At 47.2% G+C, this 20,841-nt stretch overlaps 1 protein-coding gene across 1 annotated transcript in view; it reads right to left on the bottom strand.

Annotated features, from left to right (window-relative positions):
* Positions 1 to 509: 509 nt before the first annotated feature.
* LOC143133559 (low-density lipoprotein receptor-related protein 8-like) overlaps positions 510 to 20,841 on the bottom strand; it is a 45,727-nt gene continuing 25,395 nt past the window's right edge. The window contains exons 5-18 of the mRNA XM_076293314.1: positions 18,720 to 19,145; positions 15,058 to 15,180; positions 14,466 to 14,588; positions 11,911 to 12,030; positions 11,531 to 11,656; positions 10,262 to 10,433; positions 9,266 to 9,493; positions 7,973 to 8,091; positions 7,085 to 7,224; positions 4,753 to 4,894; positions 4,144 to 4,296; positions 3,558 to 3,848; positions 2,476 to 2,544; positions 510 to 923 (exon numbers count right to left, since the gene is read on the bottom strand). Coding sequence (XP_076149429.1) covers positions 559 to 923; positions 2,476 to 2,544; positions 3,558 to 3,848; positions 4,144 to 4,296; positions 4,753 to 4,894; positions 7,085 to 7,224; positions 7,973 to 8,091; positions 9,266 to 9,493; positions 10,262 to 10,433; positions 11,531 to 11,656; positions 11,911 to 12,030; positions 14,466 to 14,588; positions 15,058 to 15,180; positions 18,720 to 19,145 — 2,597 coding nt within the window. The 3' untranslated portion in view covers positions 510 to 558. The remainder of the gene's footprint in view (positions 924 to 2,475; positions 2,545 to 3,557; positions 3,849 to 4,143; positions 4,297 to 4,752; positions 4,895 to 7,084; positions 7,225 to 7,972; positions 8,092 to 9,265; positions 9,494 to 10,261; positions 10,434 to 11,530; positions 11,657 to 11,910; positions 12,031 to 14,465; positions 14,589 to 15,057; positions 15,181 to 18,719; positions 19,146 to 20,841) is intronic.

The following is a 20,841-nucleotide window of genomic DNA, read 5'->3' as shown; positions in this document are numbered from 1 at the left end:
GGCATTGACAGATCTCACCACGTTATCACTTCACATCACAAACCGCAGTTCCTTTCTCGTGCAGAGCACACACTCAATGTGTGAAAAAGGGGCGAAGAGGGTCACAGTTTACCTGACGGAGCCTTACACTGAAGCATCACCACACACACCTATCCTCCTTAGGAACACACACACAGCCAATAGAGTCCAGGTGAGGCACTGAAGACGCCACCTTATGCCTATTAACAGCATCCGGCTCTAGTGCCCCGAGGGGGCATGTGAAGGTCGCCTGTGTCAGTCCTCCCCCCCCCCCCCCACAACCGTCAGGACGAGTTCAGTGAGGCGTCCATCAGTGAGCTGTGAGAAGGGGGTGAGGTTGGGAGATGGTTTTGGGGGGGGGGGGGGCTTCTAAGCGTGGGCCCACTGTTCAGGGATGTCATGTGCGAATGAGTCTCACTGTCACAATCTGACCACAGTCTGACCACTAAGCTCACTAGTTAAATCTTTGGCCTGGGAGCCACTCTGTCCCACCACTCCTGCCTTGGGGGAGGGGATGGGAAGGGGGGGGTGCACAGACTGTCATTTTGGGCCGGCGATGGTGGGCTGCTCGGTGTACCAGTGCGTCGCTGGGTCAGGCAGTGCGCTGCCCATGGGTAGTGCGATGAAAGGCGGACACGTGCCCCCGCTCCCGCCGGCGCTGCCCCCCACGCTGGGCATGCCCACCACGGGGCCAGGGTAGGAGGGGTGGTGGTGATGGTGGTGCGGGCCCACCAGACCCTCGGTCCGGCCGATGTGGATCTCGTCCTCCTCGGTCTCGCCAGTGGTCTTGCGGTAGACCGGGTTGTCGAAGTTCATGCTCTTGGTGCTCTTGCTCTGCCAGTTGCGCCACACCAGGTAGACGCCGGCACACACCATGCCGAAGACCACTGTGGCAACGATAGGAACTGCATGCGTTTAACACACAGCCGCCCAGGGAGATGGGGGGGTTGGGGGAGGGGAGGGCAGGAGGGATGAAGTGTTAAAATGGTTGCACAGCGGTGGAAGGACACAGTCAACCAGACACAGAAGATGCACGTCTCATCAGGACAGGGCAGAATGAAGACTCAACCAAACACCCGAAAAATTTCAGCAGCAAAACAAATTAGAGAAGTAGCTCTCTTTTTATAGCAGTAGTATAACTAACAAATACCAGATGATTATAGAAATATCATAGTAAAAAAAATATATATCTTGTTGTGTATATATACATAACATATACACACAGACTCTGTATTTTGTACATACACATCACATACACATACAGGGTCTCCATATATACATGTATATACTTATATATGGAGAGCCATCTACATTCCCATTAGTCAGCATTTGTCACAGTCTTGTTGTCACAGTCACAAAGTTGTGCAGCTTCGTTCTGCCCAAACTAATGAGACTTGGAGGAGAGAAGGCAGGGCAGAGGGAGAGAGGGAGGGAGAGAGAGAGAGAGAGAGAGATGGAGGGAGGGGAGTGGAGAAGGGAAAGAAGAGGAGAAAGGCACAAGGAGCAATATACACAAGACTCCATGTCATGTCATTTACCAAAGAAACAACATGGATGACTGATGCTAATGGGATGATCCCCCCCCCCCCCTTATATAAATATATACCGCAGTGTGGACAGTCATGTGTAATTCCCTATGCCCTTTGCTTACTGTTAATAATTTACAGTTCAGACAGAGTTGGAGTACTTCAGGTCCTCCAAACATATACAAATATTTGTATAGGATGGTTACTTTACTGTAAAGTTTGCTTTCAGTGTCTGGATTAAATGGATTAAACTATTAGCTCACACACAAACATATTGTGTGTGAGCTCATAGTGCATAATTATGATAATATACCGCTGATCCTTGCATTTTCCTCTTTTGAAGTCATTGCCCATATGTACATGCAAAGTTAAAACTGTATATCTAATTAATACTGACTGTCCACCTCATCCATGAAATTGACCAGATGGTCCAGAGTGAACTGCAAAAAGACTTAGAGTGTCACTGAGATGGTTTCAAACGCTGAAAACATCTCCAACACATACTGTAGTTCATTTTGTATGATCACAACGATGTGAACAGATAGATTGGCCACATACTGTACACTGATGAACTCCATCCTCCCCACACAGATAAACATCATGTATGTAAAATCTCTCTCTCTCTCTCTCTCTCTCGTTCACACATATGTCCGTATAAGGTCAGTATTAGGTCCGCAGGTTAGCATCATATCTGAATCATCCGAAGGGTAGGACCTCCGTTTGACATGTACTCCGGAGGTTGTCTCTCTCTCTCACATACACAAACACACACTCACACACACACTCCCCCGACCAAGCACATACAAACAAACCCCTTGTGTACTAGCAGAGTGAATGGGCAACACACAACCTGGGTTATAAATAGTACATGAGACAGCAGTGGTGGCTGCAGCCCTTCAGAGGCAGGAGAGGAGAGGAGAGGCACACGTACCTATGGGAATAACAATGCCCAGCACCGCCACCGTCAGATTGTTGCCAAGGAGAAACAGCTCATTGCCAGCTACGAGGAGAAAAAAAGCAAGCACAGACAATGGAAAAAGAAAGGGAGAAAGACACAGAGAGAGATGAGATACCATCAACCTCTACTCCATTCAAATGTGAACTGCAGAAACTGGTGATATTTTTTAACATACAGTATTTGAAAAAGACGGAATATAAACAACAAACAATAAAGAATAATGCATGCAATACTATTGAATATCAATCAAAATATAATACAAATATTAATTACTGAATATTGATAATTTGCATTAAAATGCATTAGCAAGACAGATGAGTTTTTTAATAAACACTTGTGCCAAGACAGTACATACAGCACATACTGTTGTATGCAATGTTCATTCCATAGTCACCGAGTACAGTATGTGGCAGCTAAAGCGCATCTGTGTCATTTCACACCCACAGGAAGAGCTTCAAATGGCTGAGGGGGAGAGGCTGGGACCCAGCGGTGCAGGACACCAAACTGCAGCGTAATGGCAGTGCTTCTGACCAAGTGTGTCTGACACGCACAGCACACTAAGCTGTCCACTGTAAATGGAACTGCCCAGAGGGAAGAGTCCAGGCTGTGCTGGTGGACCCCACCCCCTTCTACTAGTATGCTGTGTCAGCTATTGGGCCTGATTACGGTAATCATTAATCAGCATGGCAGAACTCAACAGTAGTGCCATTTAGGGCTGAGATGATTCTTATCTATTCTTGTGCACATATAAAGCTTTACATCCATACTACGGCAATCTGATTTCATACATGATTAAATTAACTCGCAGAGCCACAAGAGTTAAACAAGGGAACCACATTGAGAACAGCAGGGTTACAACCCTCCCTATACCACAGCTTAGGATCACTGAAAGGGTTCTCAAGGGGTTCTCAGGACCATCTGGGACAGCGTCACTCTTGTTAGGCAAACCTCAGCTTTTGCCTTCTTCCAAAACAACACTTCTACGACTGGACCCTCTGACGTTAGGGCTCAATGAAACTGACCCATGCGGTCACAACAGCAGCAAAGGGTCTCACCGTGATGGGACAGGTTACTGATCTCTCCGGGGACAGTGGGGACGGCTCCAGCAGAGGTGTTGCTGCTGCTGCTGCTGGGATGCAGCGTCCAGTTGGACGGTGGCTGGGCATCGGCCATGCTGGTGATGGGGGGCGCAGGTGTGAGGCCAGTCACCGCAATCTCTGAGGTCGCCACCACCGGACCTCTAGGGCCGGTGGAGTTTGGCGGAATAACGGATGCAGTTTCCATGGTGATGGTCATGGATGTGTTCAACATTGCTGTGGAGTTGGAGTCTTGGGCAGATGGTGTAGCTGTGGAGAGACATCACAGTGATGTCACTTTGTTGTTCAGTAACAGATGTGTGCTTCACTAAATAGGATAAAAAGTGTTCAATGATTAATGTGCTAACGTCTATGCATATTGTTAGTGTGTGTGTATGCTTGTGTATGTGTGCGTGTGTGTGAGTGCCGGTGTGTCTATGTGTATGCATGTGTATGTGTGTGTGAATAAATGTGTGTGAGTGTGTAAGTGCATGTGCAGCTAAGTGGTGTGTGTGTGTGTGTGTGTGTGTGTGTGTGTGTGTGTTGGGCGATCTCGCTGTGTTACCGGGGACACAGCGGCGCATATCTTCCCCCAGCTCTTCTCCGTGGGGGCAGGCGCAGGTGTACTTGGGCGAGTGCTCAGTAATCTGCGGCGCTCTCAGACACAAGAAGTCACAGCCGCCGTTCTCTATCCCACCCATGTTACAGCTGTCCACGCCTGCAGGACAAACAGACAGATATTACAGAGGCACACAGGACTCTGGCTTCACAGAACCGCTTAATATCTCTCTCAGGCGAAAGAGTTTAGAATGTGTTGCCTTAACACAGAGATATATCTATTATATACAGTATATATGAAATATGACAGAGAAGTCATGTATGCTTCCTGCAAATGCGTGTACAGTATATGTATGTAAATATGTTATGAAATGTGAATATACCTTTTTAGAATATTTTTTTTGCCTTTATTGTGATAGGTTAGTGAAGACAGTGACAGGAAACAAGTGGGAGAGACAGATCGGGAAATGACCTGGGTCAGACTTTAACCCAGACTTTAGGCCCGTGGACCCGAACATCGTATGGGTGCTGTAGCTAGCTGCACCACAGGGCCCTCCATGTGCTCATTTCTTAACCTGTGTTACACACACATACACACACACACACACACACACACCTTTTGGCTGCCGGAGCTCATGCACCACCATTATGTCGTGAGGGTCGTTGAGGTTCTCAGCCAGGGCGGTCAGCTCTTGTCCAGTCAGGCGATTGGCGCTGTAAACGGCCTCCTTCTCACGGTCAGTCCAGTACACACGATCCTGAACAGGAACACAAACAACCACTCAAATCCATTCACCTGTGCTTGCTGCTGAATCTGTGGCCCACACACCTCTATTACCTCATTAGAGTATTTTTGGGCTTTTTGCCTTTATAGGCCAGTGAAGAGTGACAAGAAGCGAGTGAGAGAAAGAGATGAGGTGGAATTTAGGAAATGACCGTAGTAGGTCAGGTTTGAACCCTGGCACTTGGGCCTGGAAGTGGTCTGGGCACTGCAGCCACCAGTGTCACAGCTCCCCTACACATCAACATTACTGAAAGCATTTCACACAAACGCTTCATTCATCAAACACGCCTGAATACTCCAGGGAGAAAATTAGCTATGTAATGAAATCACAACTCATAAAGAGTAAGAGCTGAAGTCAGAGATACGGTTTTGTTTTTAACCAACCACCACCACCACCACCACCACCTCTAATAAGAGGACGCAGAAGCCAACAGCAGCAGCTAAAGCAGTTAAACTGCAAGTGAATCTGACTAGATGCCCATCAAGAGAGAACTCTGGACAAGACCGAACTCCCTCTGTAAGTGAGTGAGTGAGTGAGTGAGTGAGTTGGAGGGTGCGGATGAGAGACGGTTCAGCGGGTAATGCCGTGTGATGAGTGTGGCGTGCAGGCACCATCGCCGGCTGACAAAGCTCTTGTCTAAAGACTTGCCATCTGATCTGACTCACGGCCGGGAGAAAAAAGCTCTGTCAGACAGGGCATCAAGCAGATTCCAGAATCATTCGTCTTCCACAGTGGCGGGAGTGAACAGTAATTGGGAGCGAGGGCTCCTCTCGCTCTTTCTCTCTCTCTCTCTTTGTCAAAACCACACATCCATGCCAAAAAGCTAGAAAATGGGAAAGCTCTTTCGGCAAGTTACACCGATTTTTATTGCTGTTGTTCTTGTCTTTTTTGTTCAATCAATTTCTATCTCGACACAGAGAAAATGCTGCTACATATAATGTAGACGATTGCACCATAGAGGACCGAGACAAAACAGACATGCGCATGTGTGTGTATGTGTGTCTGTGTGTGTGTGTGTGTGTGTGTGTGTGTGCGAGACTGTGTGTTGACTTCCATATAGTGATATGAATAATTATGTGTGCGCGCATGTATGTGTATATGCACACATAGTGTATGTGAGTTTATGCGTGTGTGTGTGTCATTTGCATATGTGTGAGCGCATGTGTGAACACAGCTGCATTTGTATGTAGGGGAGCATCTCTTGGGATCAGAGCTCCAATCTACCTCATGGAGTGGAAAAGGGGATTTTCAAAAGGGCAATATGCTGCTTCACTGCCCAACACACGCAGTCAGGAGCTACACACTGCAATTACAACAATTACGTTTTAAAAATAAACCACTTTGGCAAAAAAAACATTCCGTTGTAAAAAATGCTGTAGGACCATTAGGCCAAAATCAAATATTTTTGTGGACAATGGTGACCCATAAGGTACTAGAGAAGTTCACCACACGTCATTCACCATTCATGTTGATGAACAAGAAAAACAAAAGCACACAAAGCAAAATTGAAATTCAATACAAACTGTGTGTGTGTGTGTGTGTGTGTGTGTGTGTGTGTGTGTGTGTGTGTGTGTGTGTGTGTGTGTGTGTGTGTGTGTGTGTATGTGTACCCATGTGAATGCAATTGAACACAGAGTGCTGGAACTCATAATGTCTTGCAAGGTTGATTAAATAGATGCTAATGTTGTGAGCTGTGTGTGTGTGTTTGTGTGAGTGAGTGAGTGAGTGAGTGAGTGAGTGAGTGAGTGAGTGTGTGTGTGTGTGTGTGTGTGTGTGTGTGTGTGTGTGAGAGAGAGAGAGAGAGAGAGAGAAAGAGAGAGAGAGAGAGATTGGGCTCTGAATGGGGATAGCCAGGCTCAGGCTCCAGAACTGCCAGCTCAGCAGCATGGCTCAGGCCAGCTCCACTCTCAGCAGAGGGTCAGCCACAGGAATAAACAAATAGCTACACCACTACACACAGCATGAGTAACACAGCACACACACATACACACAGACACACACACACACACACACACACACACAACCACCCAGACAATCATAATAGAAATGTGGTGTGCTGCATGAAGCAGGTCATGGAGTAATCGCTGTGGTTGAGAAACACACACACACACACACACACACACACACACACACACACACACACACACACACAAACGTCCTTACCTCAAATACAGCGAGGGCGTATGGGTGACCCAGCCTCTCGGTGGAGGCCAGGACCACCCTGCGCTGAGCTCCACTCAGGTCCACACTGCAGATGAGGTGCAGCTTGGAGTCCACCCAGTACAGACGCCTGCTCAAGAGATCTGCAGCGAGCGCGCGCGCACACACACACACACACACACACACACACACACACACACACACCACACACACACACACACACACCACACACACACCACACACACACACACACACACCACACACACACACACACCACACACACACCACACACACACACACACACACACACACAAACAAACGGGTGCACACAAAAACATACACAATTGCAGAGACTGACAGAACTGTCACAGCAGCTATATCACAAGGAAAAGCACCCTCGGCACCAGACCAGACTTAAAAACACACAGGTTAAAGGAAAACAGTGACTCTAAATATTTGTGGAAATAGAGACATACATAAAGAGACAGTTGTGCACATAGACTCTATGGGTCAGGATATGACTCATGACTCCGTATGAAGTCATGTCTTTTTTTATATGCATTTTTTACTGCTACTGAATTTAAACATTGAGACACTTTCAAAAGAGATGCCTGCATGCCAGCCTTCAGAATATAAAAAGGAAGAGAAAAATAGCCGCTAACATTCAGCTAGTCATTGTTTAAACTCCTGTTACTATGCAACCAAGAGGCAACAAAAGCAATGTCCCATTGCTTGGGAACAAAAAAACTCCTTGACAGCTGAATGACAGCTGAATGACAAGCGAGACACCATGTGGGCAGACTCAATAAGAGGCCTCCTCTAACATTAGACTCAACTCAAACTCAAACATTATTCCAAAAAACAGTTATTCCAGCTCGTCTGCAGGCTTACCCAGAGTGATCCCGTTGGGCCACTCGATGCCCTCGGACACCAGGATCTGCCGGTCCACTCCGTTCATGCCGGCCTTCTCGATCTTGGCCCTGGTGCCCCAGTCGGACCAGTACATGAAGCTGTGGGGCAGCAGAGATGTCGGTCAGGGAGCTAACACACCAAAGCAGAGAGGTGCCTAGACACACCTTTCCCCACATGACATCCTGATCTGTATTAATTCAAATTTTCTTTCATGTTCTAATGAAAACCACTAGCCTCTAGAATTTGTTTGTTTGACATGGCCAGAATGAAATTGGTGAAATAGAGATTGGTCAACTTTGCCCTAGTGGTTTGTGTGTGTTTTGCCTCCTTCAGTGTTGGAACACATCTATTCAGTATTGGAACACACCATTCCCTGTCACTGGGAATTGGTACATACAGTGGTGTACATTCATGTGCAGTTACAGCTAATGTACAGGTTTTCAGCAGCTACTGCAGGGTGACTTTTTCTTTGAATCTCTCTTTTGTAGTTTTGTTACATATGACATTTTTGCACATATTTCTTGATGTTTTTATGTGTGTGTGACAGTGACCAAAAACCCTATATTGGGAAAGAAGCTACATGCTGTGGGGCATTTATGGAAAGTAAATGGAGTGGAGCTCCATCCAACGGTGCAGTTGCAATTACAGCTAAAGCACACGTCACAGGCTGTAACTACTACTGATTTACTGCACAGACATCGCTGCTGAAATGCTGCTGCGCACTCAGTCGCCCACTGTTTAGTAGTGAGGGGAGATAGAGGGCAGAAGGGTCTATGATGTGATAGCATCTCTAGAGTAATTGGATTACATCAAGTGATTAGAATGGGGGAAATATCCACTTGAAGTCCACTGGAGGCTGCAGTAGCTTACTGATGTAGGGCCCTAATTGAAATGACTGGCAAACGGCCAAGTCTAAGGTCTAACCTAAACTAATTAGATAACTAGGAAAAATCTACTTGCTACTTGGTAACTTGGTCAATGCTCCCACATGCCACCCACCACTGTAGCTTGAGTTCATGCTTAAGACATGCTTTGCTCATTGCCTAGATTTGTCCGTCATTTAAATCAGGGCCTGAAATGTTTTTGCATAGCAGACCCAATGCACATTCCGATACGAACATGCTGTAATGTCAGTTGCAGTCATCATAGCTTGTAAGAGTCAACTTGCAAAGGCCAGTCGCTCCAGTGTTGTGTGGTTGATAGTTAGTCCATTTGTATTACAGTAAAGAAGGTTCTAATCTCCTGTCCCTTCCTCTCCCTTCCTGCCCTTACCCTCGGTCTGGGTCCACCACGATGGCCCGCGGTTCACTCAGGTCGCTGTCAATCAGAACTTTGCGCTTTGCTCCGTCGGCTGTTGCCACGGAGATGGATCTGTCGCCGGAGTCTGTCCAGTAGAGGTTGTGCTGGACCCAGTCCAAAGCCAGGCCCTCTGGAGAGTGCAGGGACGAGTCTATCAGCGTAAGCTGCCGAGAAGGGTCGCTGGCCTCGTGGATGTAGGCGCTGCGGTCACACACACACACACACGCACGCACACACACAGATACACAAACAACCACAGATTGCTCAGCAATTCAATGACAGCAATCCATAACTCAAGCCACAGACCAGCAGCTAATAATGTATCTCTGCAGTCCTCTTGTCATGGTAGAAACTGAGATAGATCGAGATCGAGATCGAGAACCTGATTTGAATTTAGAGAATAAAGCCCTTTTCCCTTTTCTGCATTCCCAGTGGTCACCTCAGGTCTCCACACATACAGAGCGCTATCAGCCAAAAGGGCTTTCAGCTCACACAGGCTAATGACTTTGCACTTTCACTCTATGGACTGGGAGAGGCTGAATATTTTAATAGCAATCACTATTTCATTTTTACAAACCCAGGGAGGTCTCTATTATTAGGAGTAAGTGTCCCCAATTAATGCAATCTCCTGAGCTCAAGGATCAAATTGGATAAGAAGGACAATTTGACAATCAGTGCATTTAACTGCCCTGGATGCCATGTGCAATTCCAGAGAACATGAAGTATCAAATAACTATGGGTCCATACAATACAATCCCAATACTGGCTTCATCAGATTCTGAAGAAGCCTCAGTACACACATCTGGTCAATTCAATTGTTGATGCAGCAGGAGATACAAAAGCAACTTTGTTTCACTATCATTTGAACCATCAGCCGTTTCCAAACACAGGCCACCATACAAAAGCTCAGCGTCTGTGGCCACTAACGCCTGTGAAGGGCAGCAGCACTGGGGCAGCACCGGAGGGTACCTGTAGATCCTCCGGTGGAAGCGGTCACACCAGAACATCCGGTTGGAGGCCACGTCCACGTCCAGGGCAACAGCGTTCTTCTGCGTGGGCACCACCTGGGTGTAGTCTCTCTTCACAAGATCGATGCGCCGGATCTCGTGGCGGTTGGTAAACATCAGATATGGACTCTTCCCTGTCGAAAGGAACACGCAACACAGTCAGTCGGGGCCCTCTTCCTGTACTCTGTTAGAACGTTTCTGTTTTTCTTAAACTTGAGTTTCTTAAACTTGAGTACACGAAGGCCAAAGTGCATGTGTGCTGACACAGTCAAATACAAATACATAAAGTGCAAGGCAATAAGTTCTGGCATGTACCAGCCTTAGAGCCATGAAGCATGACAGCACTGCTCACAGTGTCACAGGTTCTCAGTGTTAGCGAGAGAAAGTGGACTCCAGTGTAGTGTTAAGGGGGAGCTGACAAGCCCTCCGATTTACTGTCCTCATATGAACATGCTGGCCTCCGTAATGACTCACATTACTCAGTTGGTCTGCTCCGATCTCTCTGCCCGATCTGCGGCTGTCTGCTCTGCTCTGCTCTGCACCGTGCTGCCTGCCACCCATCCCAGCTCTCCCAGACATCCGGCCGCCCACCCGCCGCTAAATACGACCACTTTAGCGGAGCCGTAATATCATTAAGGCAGCAGATATTGTAGCTGCGGGCACTGCTTCAATCAGCATGTCTGGCTCGTCCCTGCCTAAATGAACAGAGTGTCCAATTTAATCTTGGCATGGATTCTTTTCTTTTTTTACCTTTGTCTTTTTAACTCTGTCCCCGAGGCGGGCATTGTGCTCTCACTGGAGAAGAGGCAGGAGGGGGAGTGAATACTCTCTCTCTCTTTTACAGTCAGCATGTGTTAGGCATGATTACGCTACTGTGGGCTCGACACACACAACCACACACACTCACACAAACACTCACACCCACGGATGAGTGGGATGAGCATGGACACAGTGAGGCAAAGTCTGCAAAGAGCCCGTGGAGAGGTTATGGAAGGGGCAGAGAGGGCGGCACACGTGTTGTGCACACTTGGCAAATTGAGATTTACGTAATGCTAAGAATCTGGGTCTCAAGCTCGGGTTCAGTTACAGACTGGACTTCTGAAGTTCAGGGTGGTGTGCGTGAGTGCGCACCGAGATGTGACATTCGCTATGCTCTCTGCTCTCTCAGTTGTTGCCGTGGAAACATGTGCCAGATGTTTAGCTGGTGTTGAAAACACTGACGGCATCTCACCTTCGGCTTTGCAGGTCTTGCTGACGGGGTCCATCTCGTAGCCCAGGTGACACTCGCACTTGAAGTCCCCTTTGAGGTTGACGCAGATCTGGCTACAGGCGTCTGGGTTCTCACACTCATCGATATCTGACCAGGGGAGGACGGGCAGAAATGAGATCATAAGTAGGATCAATGAGTGTTTGACAAAATTATTTGTAGCTCTGAAATAAAACATCTATCACACAATAGATTTCCCATGTAAATAGAACAATCAATGGTCCTTGAAACTAGCTAAACAACGCAGTCAAGCATTGATTACCAAAGGCTGAATGGCAGAGAACCATATTGTTCCACAATGTTTGTTAGCATCTGTGCAAAACAGGTCATTCGGTGGGACTCACCTCCACACGTTCTCTTGTCCAGCAGCTTGTACCCTGCTGGGCACTGGCATTCGAAGCCAATGGGCCTGTCCACACAGACGTGCGAGCAGCCCCCGTTGTTGAGCTGGCACTCGTTCAAGCCTGAAGGGACGAAGGCAGATCAGAGGGATCACTACTCTGAGGAGCGCAAACTTCAGTCAACCGTCAAAGCCTTCAATCAGCTCTCAGTCCTGAGACTGACACTTGATTAAGCTGGACGTCTGGAGCAACATTTGTTTGACATGTATGCTTGTTTTTAAAGTCAGATTTCATTCGCCAACTTGAATAGCAGAAGTAATAGTAGTGACAGCAGCAGCTGTGCTGCAAGGGAATTAAAATCAAACTCATTTAGATGTCTATCAATTAATCAAATGTTAATTCAGTAACATATGCTAATGCATAATAGATTCATTTTTGACATGCCTTTACAATTCTAAGACATACCACTGCCAGCAATAGCACACTATAAAACCAGCTAACCAGAAAGACTAGCGCTTGCATGTAAGTGAAAGGTATCAAAAGCCAGACATACAGTGTATGTTAAAATGAAAGCCCCTATTCAAAGGAAAGTGCCCAAGTGTATACGTGTGTGTGTGAATGTGTGTATGTGTATACGTGTGTGTGAATGTGTGCAAATGTATACATGTGTGAGAATGTGTGCATATGTATACGTGTGTGAGAATATGTGCATATGTATACGTGTGTGTGTGAATGTGTGCATGTGTATACGTGTGTGAGAATGTGTGCATATGTATACGTGTGTGAGAATGTGTGCATATGTATACGTGTGTGAGAATATGTGCATATGTATACGTGTGTGTGAATGTTTGTATGTGTATATGTGTGTGTGAATGTGTGCATATGTATACGTGTGTGAGAGTGTGTGCATATGTATACGTGTGTTAGTGTGTGCATATGTATACGTGTGTGTGAGAATGTGTGCATATGTATACGTGTGTGAGAATGTGTGCATATGTATACGTGTGTGTGAATGTGTGCATATGTATACGTGTGTGTGTGAATGTGTGCATATGTATACGTGTGTGTGAATGTGTGTATGTGTATACGTGTGTGTATGTGTATACGTGTGTGAGTGTGTGTGCATATGTATACGTGTGTGAGTGTGTATGCTTGGTTTTTGCAAAGCGAACATCTTGTGAGTTTGGGGTTGGCTGAACAGCTGGAGGTGCCAAGTGGTCCGTGAAGCTTTTAATGAGAAGGAATGGAAGCTGACGCCACCAGCCAAATATGAGGAGGAGGCTCACAAGGCAAGGAGCGAGACACCGGGAGACCTCGGCCAATCAGGATGCCATGTGATGAGGATGATGCGGGGCGACGGGTGGTCTCTGTGATTTGACTAAAATGAGAGAGCTACAGACAGGTAATTTGACCAGCAACTCCTTTAAATCCTGTCGAATTTCCTTTCTGGGACTTGTTGATTAAGCTGAATTGTGCCGACACCTGCTCTCCGACTCTCCACTCCTTCTCCAGCCTGCCCCTCTGAACACGCACATGAAGATGCCCTCGCTCTTTCATTTCCTGCTCACACACACACACACAGACACACACATACACACACACACAGACACACATGCAAACACACCCTCACCCACACACCCTCACCCACACACACACTCGTGTTTCAGTCTCTCTCTCCGTCCTCGTCCTTCGGTCTCTTTTCTCTCGCTCCCCTGCGTCTCGGAGAGCAGCCCGAGGCTTCTGGGCCAGGTCTTCTAGCGCTCTCATTAAAGGGGTTAGTGACGGCACCCTGACCAGGACCAGGGGAAAGAACAATTAGGGCCACACGCCGCCCCGCTTCCGCACCGCCGCCATATGTCAGACCCACATCACAGCACCGCCGATTAACAGAGCAGAGGGAATCACAGGAGAGGAGTAATCGTCTTAGAAGAGTTCAAACGAAGATATGCATAATTCCTTCTGAGAAAAGAGTGCGTATCCAAGTATCCATCCACAGGGGGAAAAAAATCTGAGATTCCAGGTAAGTTTCTTGCCAACTTGAATAAATGTATGCACACTCCATTTCTGAGATATCACTGTGATGGATGAGTGTGGGTGAATGCATATCGGCAAAAAATACAGAAAAAAAAGACTGACTGGACGGGACTCTCAGACTTTTTAACTTTTAAAATAACAACTCCATGGACCATAATATGAAGAAAACAACTTTCCGCAATTAATCATGGCAGACCGATTCATAATTCATGAGCACAAATAGCTTCATCAAGGCGAGATGGAAACTGGGCCAGTACAAAAAACTCCAGACCAAAACAGCGGCACTCTCCACAGCAGTGTGCATGAGATGAGCTACGTCAGGGGCGAACTAGTGCCAAGATGATCAAACCATCAAACCACGACGCCAGCGCCAGTGATCAAACCGTGAGCAGCGGGAGCGGCCGCAGAGCCTAGAAAGGCTTCTCTGGATATAACACAGGCTGCAGTCCAGTAATCATGGGTCATCATGAATAATGGCAGTCGCAATTGAAATAGGAACAAAAGCTAGGGGCACATATTCTTACCGCACTCTTTCTTGGGCTCGTCTGAGCGATCCTTGCAGTCACGGGCGCCGTCGCATACTTTGTCACTGTCGATGCACTCGCCATTTTTGCACAGGAACTTATGAGGGCCTTCACATTTGGTCGCTGCAGGATGAACAGTGGAGAAATGTGAACACCAACATTAGCCAAGACCAGGAGGAGAGGCGGACAGACACAGAGGACACAGGCAGGAGTTAGGAAGGGCAAATTCCTGTTTGGTTTTTTTTCTAATTACTTTTTCATCTGATGTATCTATGGGGCCTGAAGATAAACCTGAATTTTCTCCAAGTGGAAATTAATCCAATAATCCTTTATCTGGTAATTAACTGTCTAGTGTGTGTAACCCACACAGTGACATACATATACACACACGTACACACAATAACCCACAAACATAGAATGGCACACAAACACACAAAGTGTGCATGTAGATGTGCATAGAGAATAAAGAGGTACAAGGTAACACACACACACACACACAAACACACGCAAACACACGCACACACACACACACCTACACACACACACACACACACACACACACACACACACACACACACACACACACAATTACCATTGACACAGCCAGCCTCGTCGCTGTGGTCAGGACAGTCGTGCACCTTGTTGCACTGTTTGGTACCGTGGATGCATGAGCCATCTCCACACTGGAACTCATCGGGCCGACACGTTAGCACCGCTGCAAGGCACACACACACACACACACACACACACACACACACAGAGTCAGACACAGGAGTTCCACCGCCATTTACACACATCACATCACCAAAGTAACCCTCACACTGTCTGCCAGGTTAAGTCCATCTCCTCCAATGGTCATTCCTTCCTCCAACTTCCCTTCAATCTCCCTTCTCTGTTCAATAAATACAATGAATTTGACGCAACAGAGGAAAATAAGGGTTCCAATGCGTTCTGATGGTATGTTGAGGCACTACTGTCTCAAATAAGGGAAATGATCAAAGAGGCTTTTCAAATCGAGGGTATGCTACAATAGGATTGCAGAAAGTCTGCTCTACTGTAAGACTGCAGTTCTGTGCTGACAGGTGTAAAAATAGAGATGCAGCTGAAGAATATCTGAGCTGGAGGCAGCCCCCACACAACGCTTTTCTTGCATGGTTAAAAATAAAATCACACAAAAATTACACAAAATAGATAGTTATATTTTTGTCATCAAAACTGTCTTTTCATCAACAATTTAACGTCTCATCTCCATAAGTACAAACACATATGTATTTACAGAAAACACACATTAACACACACATACATTACAAGCACATGCACACACACACACACATACAAAGATACAAACACATAGACACTCAAGTACTGTCACACACAGGCAGAATTTTCACATTATTGTTCCCCTCGGTCCCTATCAGGTGGTTGGAGAAAAAAATATTCTGTAAAAGCTGGAAATATGATTTCATTTTATCTGTGTGTGTGTTCGTGTGTGTGTGTGTGTGTGTGTGTGTGTGTGTGTGTGTGTTTAAGGGCATCCGTGGTGGTGTTGCTGACCATAAAGAGGCAGAGAGGAGTGGAGGAGGAGATTACACCACCCACTGCTCGCGCCTCTCAGCCCCAGAGCAATCGCACATCTCCCATCAGATTACCAGCTCTATCGCACACTCCTAACAAAGGAGCACTTACTTTGATGTGCGGGGAGATTCAACTGAGGCTGTTTGTCAGAATCTCAGCTGGAAGTCATACATTCACACAGGGGGTTAAAGTCCCAGTAAAACCGGCAGACTCGGAGTAAAACAACGAAGGGTCTTCTCTGACGGATCATGGGAGCCAGATCTACACAGATACTGGAGTGATGGTGACTGCTTTGTTGTTCTGGCGCTCTTGTCATGGTAGCTCACATTACAGTGTCCTTCTGATAAATATGCTGATGTGGTGATTGTGAATAATCACCAGATGAAGAGTGCGGAGGGTGGGTGAGGGCTCGAAGGCCAGGGCTATCACAGCGCCATGATCAGTCGGAGTCCTGCTGAGCTCAGCAGCCGCCCCCAGTCAAGGGCTCCTCGCAGCTCAAGGACACGCGCCGGTTGCCTAGCAACCTGTGGTCGCCCGTGTGCAGCGCTGGCAAAGATCCCCCCCGCCTACCATCCCACCTACCCCCCCCCCTCACACACACACACACACACACATACACTCACACCTCCCCTCTGGAATGACATCTGAATAGACCTTTGGACAGCTGTGATGCTGGATGTGAAGAGAAGGAGGGATTGGAAAAGGAGGAGGAGGAAGAGGTGGAGGAAGAGAAGAAGGAGAGGTGGAGGAGGAGGAGGAGGAAGAGGTGGAGGAGGAGGAGGAGGAAGAGGTGGAGGAGGAGGAGGAGGAGGAGGAGGAGAGGGGTAGGTGGGGACAGGCTGGTCTGATGTGCGGAGAATTAAGGGCATGTGCGGGCTCGACAAAAGGGGTCACAAATCAGACCGGCCATCTTCTCCGGGCGCTCGGTGGGAGAGGGCAGCCCCGACGCTAGCGGTGCGTTGAGAGCCGGCTGCTGTGGGAGGTGATGTGATGTCACCATGTGATGGCATCATAATTAAAATCAGGAGCTCTCTGGGTCAGGGACTATTTCCCCACCAGAGCCCCACAGGCCGCCGCAGGGTTTTATGGGAAAACTGTTGTTTACCACACACGCTTTACCCAGGGAAAAGCACACACACACACACACACACACACACACTCACACACACACACATACACACACACACACACACACACACACACACACTCACTCACACACTCACACACACACACAAACACACACACACACACACACACACACTCACACACACACACACACACACACACACACACAAACACACACACACACACTGCCTCGCCAGATTTAAGCGGAAATCTACAGGGGTGTTATTATTCATAGATTGTATCTATAAATGTGTACGTGTGGGAGTGTATAACCAAGGAGAATGCTAGTGCCCAGAAAGCTAATGCAGGGCCTATGGGCTGAAACAGCCGTGGCGTGGGACTGGGACTGGAAGGCAGCTGTCTCCGCAGCGCAGGGAGAATTTCACCTGTCTGCACGAGCAAGACTGCTGTCCTGTTTGTCTGCTTCTCATTACAGTGATCCAGCCTGGCTGGGACAAATGTTGTGCACACAGACATACTTCAGCTCCTTAATCTGCACCAAAATACTTCAAGACTATATTGCTGTATTAAAGTATTGGTGTCTGTAGGTTCACACAAATGTATTACAATCCAGCCCAAAGCTGATAACGGATTTCCTTGTTTTTAGTCAGTACTGTAATATACTACTACAAATGTGGATAAAGCTGCTTTGAAGTTGAAATGTAAATTGACAGCTTGTTGATCGGGTAGGCAGCCCTAGAAGCCCTGATCTGGCTGGTGTAAAAATTTCAGCAGCTGCGCAATTATTCTGTCCACTACCCACGTAAAACAAAGCCCACAGAGAAATACCACAGAGGTGAGAGCTCTGAGAACCTCTAAAGTGCCTTTAATTATAAGTCTAAGTACCTCCAATTATATTGAAAAGCTAGGGGCAGAATCCATATAAGTGCATGGCTTCATTTTGACTGCATTTATTTGCCATGTCAATATCTCTCTTACCCTGGAAATCCAGAGTTCTCGCGAGAGCACAATGGAATTGTCTCTGCGAGACACTCTGACAAAGAGCAATGCACGTTACTTTTACCCCAACATTCTGGGAAACCAGCTAAACTGATGACGACAGCACTGCAACGTTGGAGGACAGTACACATTGGTCGTAGTGTTATCCGATTGCGTCGAAGTCCGAAATAATTCAGAGTAATCATGGTCTAGTGTTATCCAATTGCGTGCAGTGAGATTTTTAAATGCATGCTTGTTGCCACCCCTCGAGTTGGGCCATTACATTGTTCTTTGCCAGACCCTTAATCTTTATAGATTATCAGGGTCTGGATTTTCCAGGCTATATCTCTCTGTACTTAACCCTCAAAATCACAAGGGGATATTATTGAGCTGAATGGTGCGGTCAGTTGAAAAAACACACAGGGTCTGCGTAAAAGTGAATCGCAACTGACCTTTTCAGGTGAGCCAGGCCATATAGGGTGCAACCAAAACTACCAGAACCCATAACCACCTAAGCCCAATTAAGCAAACGCATGTAACATTCTTGTCCACAGCGATACACCTCACGAAAACAGAACCTGACAGGAGACGCACAAACAGACGAGCTCCACTCACGGCAGTCTGCCTCGTCCGACTTGTCCTTGCAGTCGGGGTCTCTGTCGCATCTCCAGGCTGGCCGGATGCACTCGCCACTGCCGCAGCGGAACTCTCCAGGCGAGCACTCTAGCTTGCGGGCTGGTGGTGGGGCTGGGGGTCGCCCGCCCCCCTCCGCCCCTCCTCCTTTTCCCCCTCCTGCGGCTCCGCAGCGCTGGGGCCACTCGTCGGAGCCGTCGGAGCAGTCGGGGTCACCGTCGCAGCTCCAGGGCTGCGGCACACACTCGGAGCTGTTGCAGCGGAACTCGTGCGGGCCGCAGGTGGGTGGTGCACACTTGGCCTCGTCGCTGCCATCGCCGCAGTCGTCGTCCCCGTCACACACGTAGGGCAGTGCCAGGCACCTGCGGTTGTGGCACTGGAACTCACCAGTGGGGCAGGCGCGGGCATCTTTGTGGCCAAACACACACAGACACAGACACAGAAAAGAATGCATGGAAGACTGAACACACATTACGCACATGTACAGACTGATTTCCACTGGAGCTTTACCTCATCTTAACTTTAACATTCACAATATACAGTCACATACAATAATTTACACAGACACTCAAGTTAGCACATAAACACACACACACACACACACACACACACACACACACACACACACACACACACACAGAGGTGGTGACCCACAGCACTACATAGGCCTTAAGCAATACAATGCAGTTCTTATACCTTAAAATGGTGGCTTCGACCTCATTTTGAAGCCACACTGACAATAAAGGGAATGGAGTCTCTAATATTGCCGGTGCATGTCTGGGATGCCTGGAATTGTACCATGTAACGCTGTTGTAGTGGGTAGGAGCATGACCCTTTTCATCGGTTAGTAACGAATTGGGCAGCAATTAGGCGCCTAAATCATGCTACTTTAAAGGTGCCCTGTGTAAGAATTGAGGTAAAAATATTTTAAAAAATGAGCTACACGCATCAAAAGAATGAGAAGAAATAGGGGCGATGATGTCATTAAAAAAATGACAAGGTATAGTGCTGAAGAGATATCAACCTGAATTAGCATGCTAAATTACTAGCCACAGCCCGACAGGTGTCATAATACCAGTTCCGGCCATGGGAGGCGGTATGCAGGCAACATATCCGCCAGCCAAACTGCAATACATGTTTCTTGATTGTTACTCTAGGGTAGACCAACTCACTTTCTGGAGGTATACTGCCCCCATCTTTTATGGAATGTGGAGTATGAATTGATTTTTTTGGTGGACATTACACATGGCATCTTTAAGTCTGGTGACTTTTCCAAGCGACCTCAAGTTGACAGCTGCAGGGACACATCTGCATCTCAGGCCTGTCTGAAGGGTACTCATCACCTCTAGGGCAAGACTGACTTCTTCTCAGTGCAGAAAAACAAACATATGGAGCATAGCACTCGGTGTGGACAAAATAGTACTATGCACCTTGGATCATCTGAGAGTTTGTTCATATTGTGTGTTCATACTAAACTGTTTGCTGACATGGGTATATAACACAGTCTTTCACAAGGAGAAATCCACAACAAATTATGTTTTATCAAAAAAGCACACGCAAAAGGAATGACACCCAGTGACCCAGCATTGTGGGGGAATGGTCAATATTCTATAGTACCTGGTTGTGGTGGATACAGCTTCTGGTTAAAGGGTCACCAGGCAAGCTTGATGCTTTTTCTCTACGAAACTCCCCCTCGCTCGGTCTGAAGCTTTTTTCCTTTTCTTTGCATCTTCCGTCAAGGGTTTTCGCTGCTTCTTCACTGGCTCTGCCATTATACACACGTTTGCAACAATCGCTAGAGTTTTGTTAGCCTGCCTCTGTGCTGTATGCAGGATGTAAACTGATCCTGCTTCGATCGGCGGGTAGGATACACCGGACTTGCAAGTGGGATATTCTTCTTACAGGCAGTAGGGGCGGGCGAGAGAGTCTTTATTCGCCCTGTAATGAGTCATTTACCTATATACCAACTTACGAAGATGATTAATTAACACGAAAACGTTGCCTGGTGTTCCTTTAAATGTGAATTCCATTCTACCACAGGGCTTTAAATCAGTTTGTAATTTCAAAATTGTGCTAAAGAGAAAACAGATGGAAATTATCCCTT

The sequence above is a fragment of the Alosa pseudoharengus genome, unplaced genomic scaffold (assembly GCF_046254945.1).
Source record: "Alosa pseudoharengus isolate Yale_2024_CS ecotype anadromous, Long Island Sound unplaced genomic scaffold, YU_APseudo_1.1 YU_APseudo_1.1_scf_2, whole genome shotgun sequence".
NCBI classification, from domain to species: Eukaryota; Metazoa; Chordata; class Actinopteri; order Clupeiformes; family Clupeidae; genus Alosa; species Alosa pseudoharengus.
The sequence above is the reverse complement of the archived record's forward strand: the minus strand, read 5'-3'. Positions and strand labels throughout refer to the sequence as shown.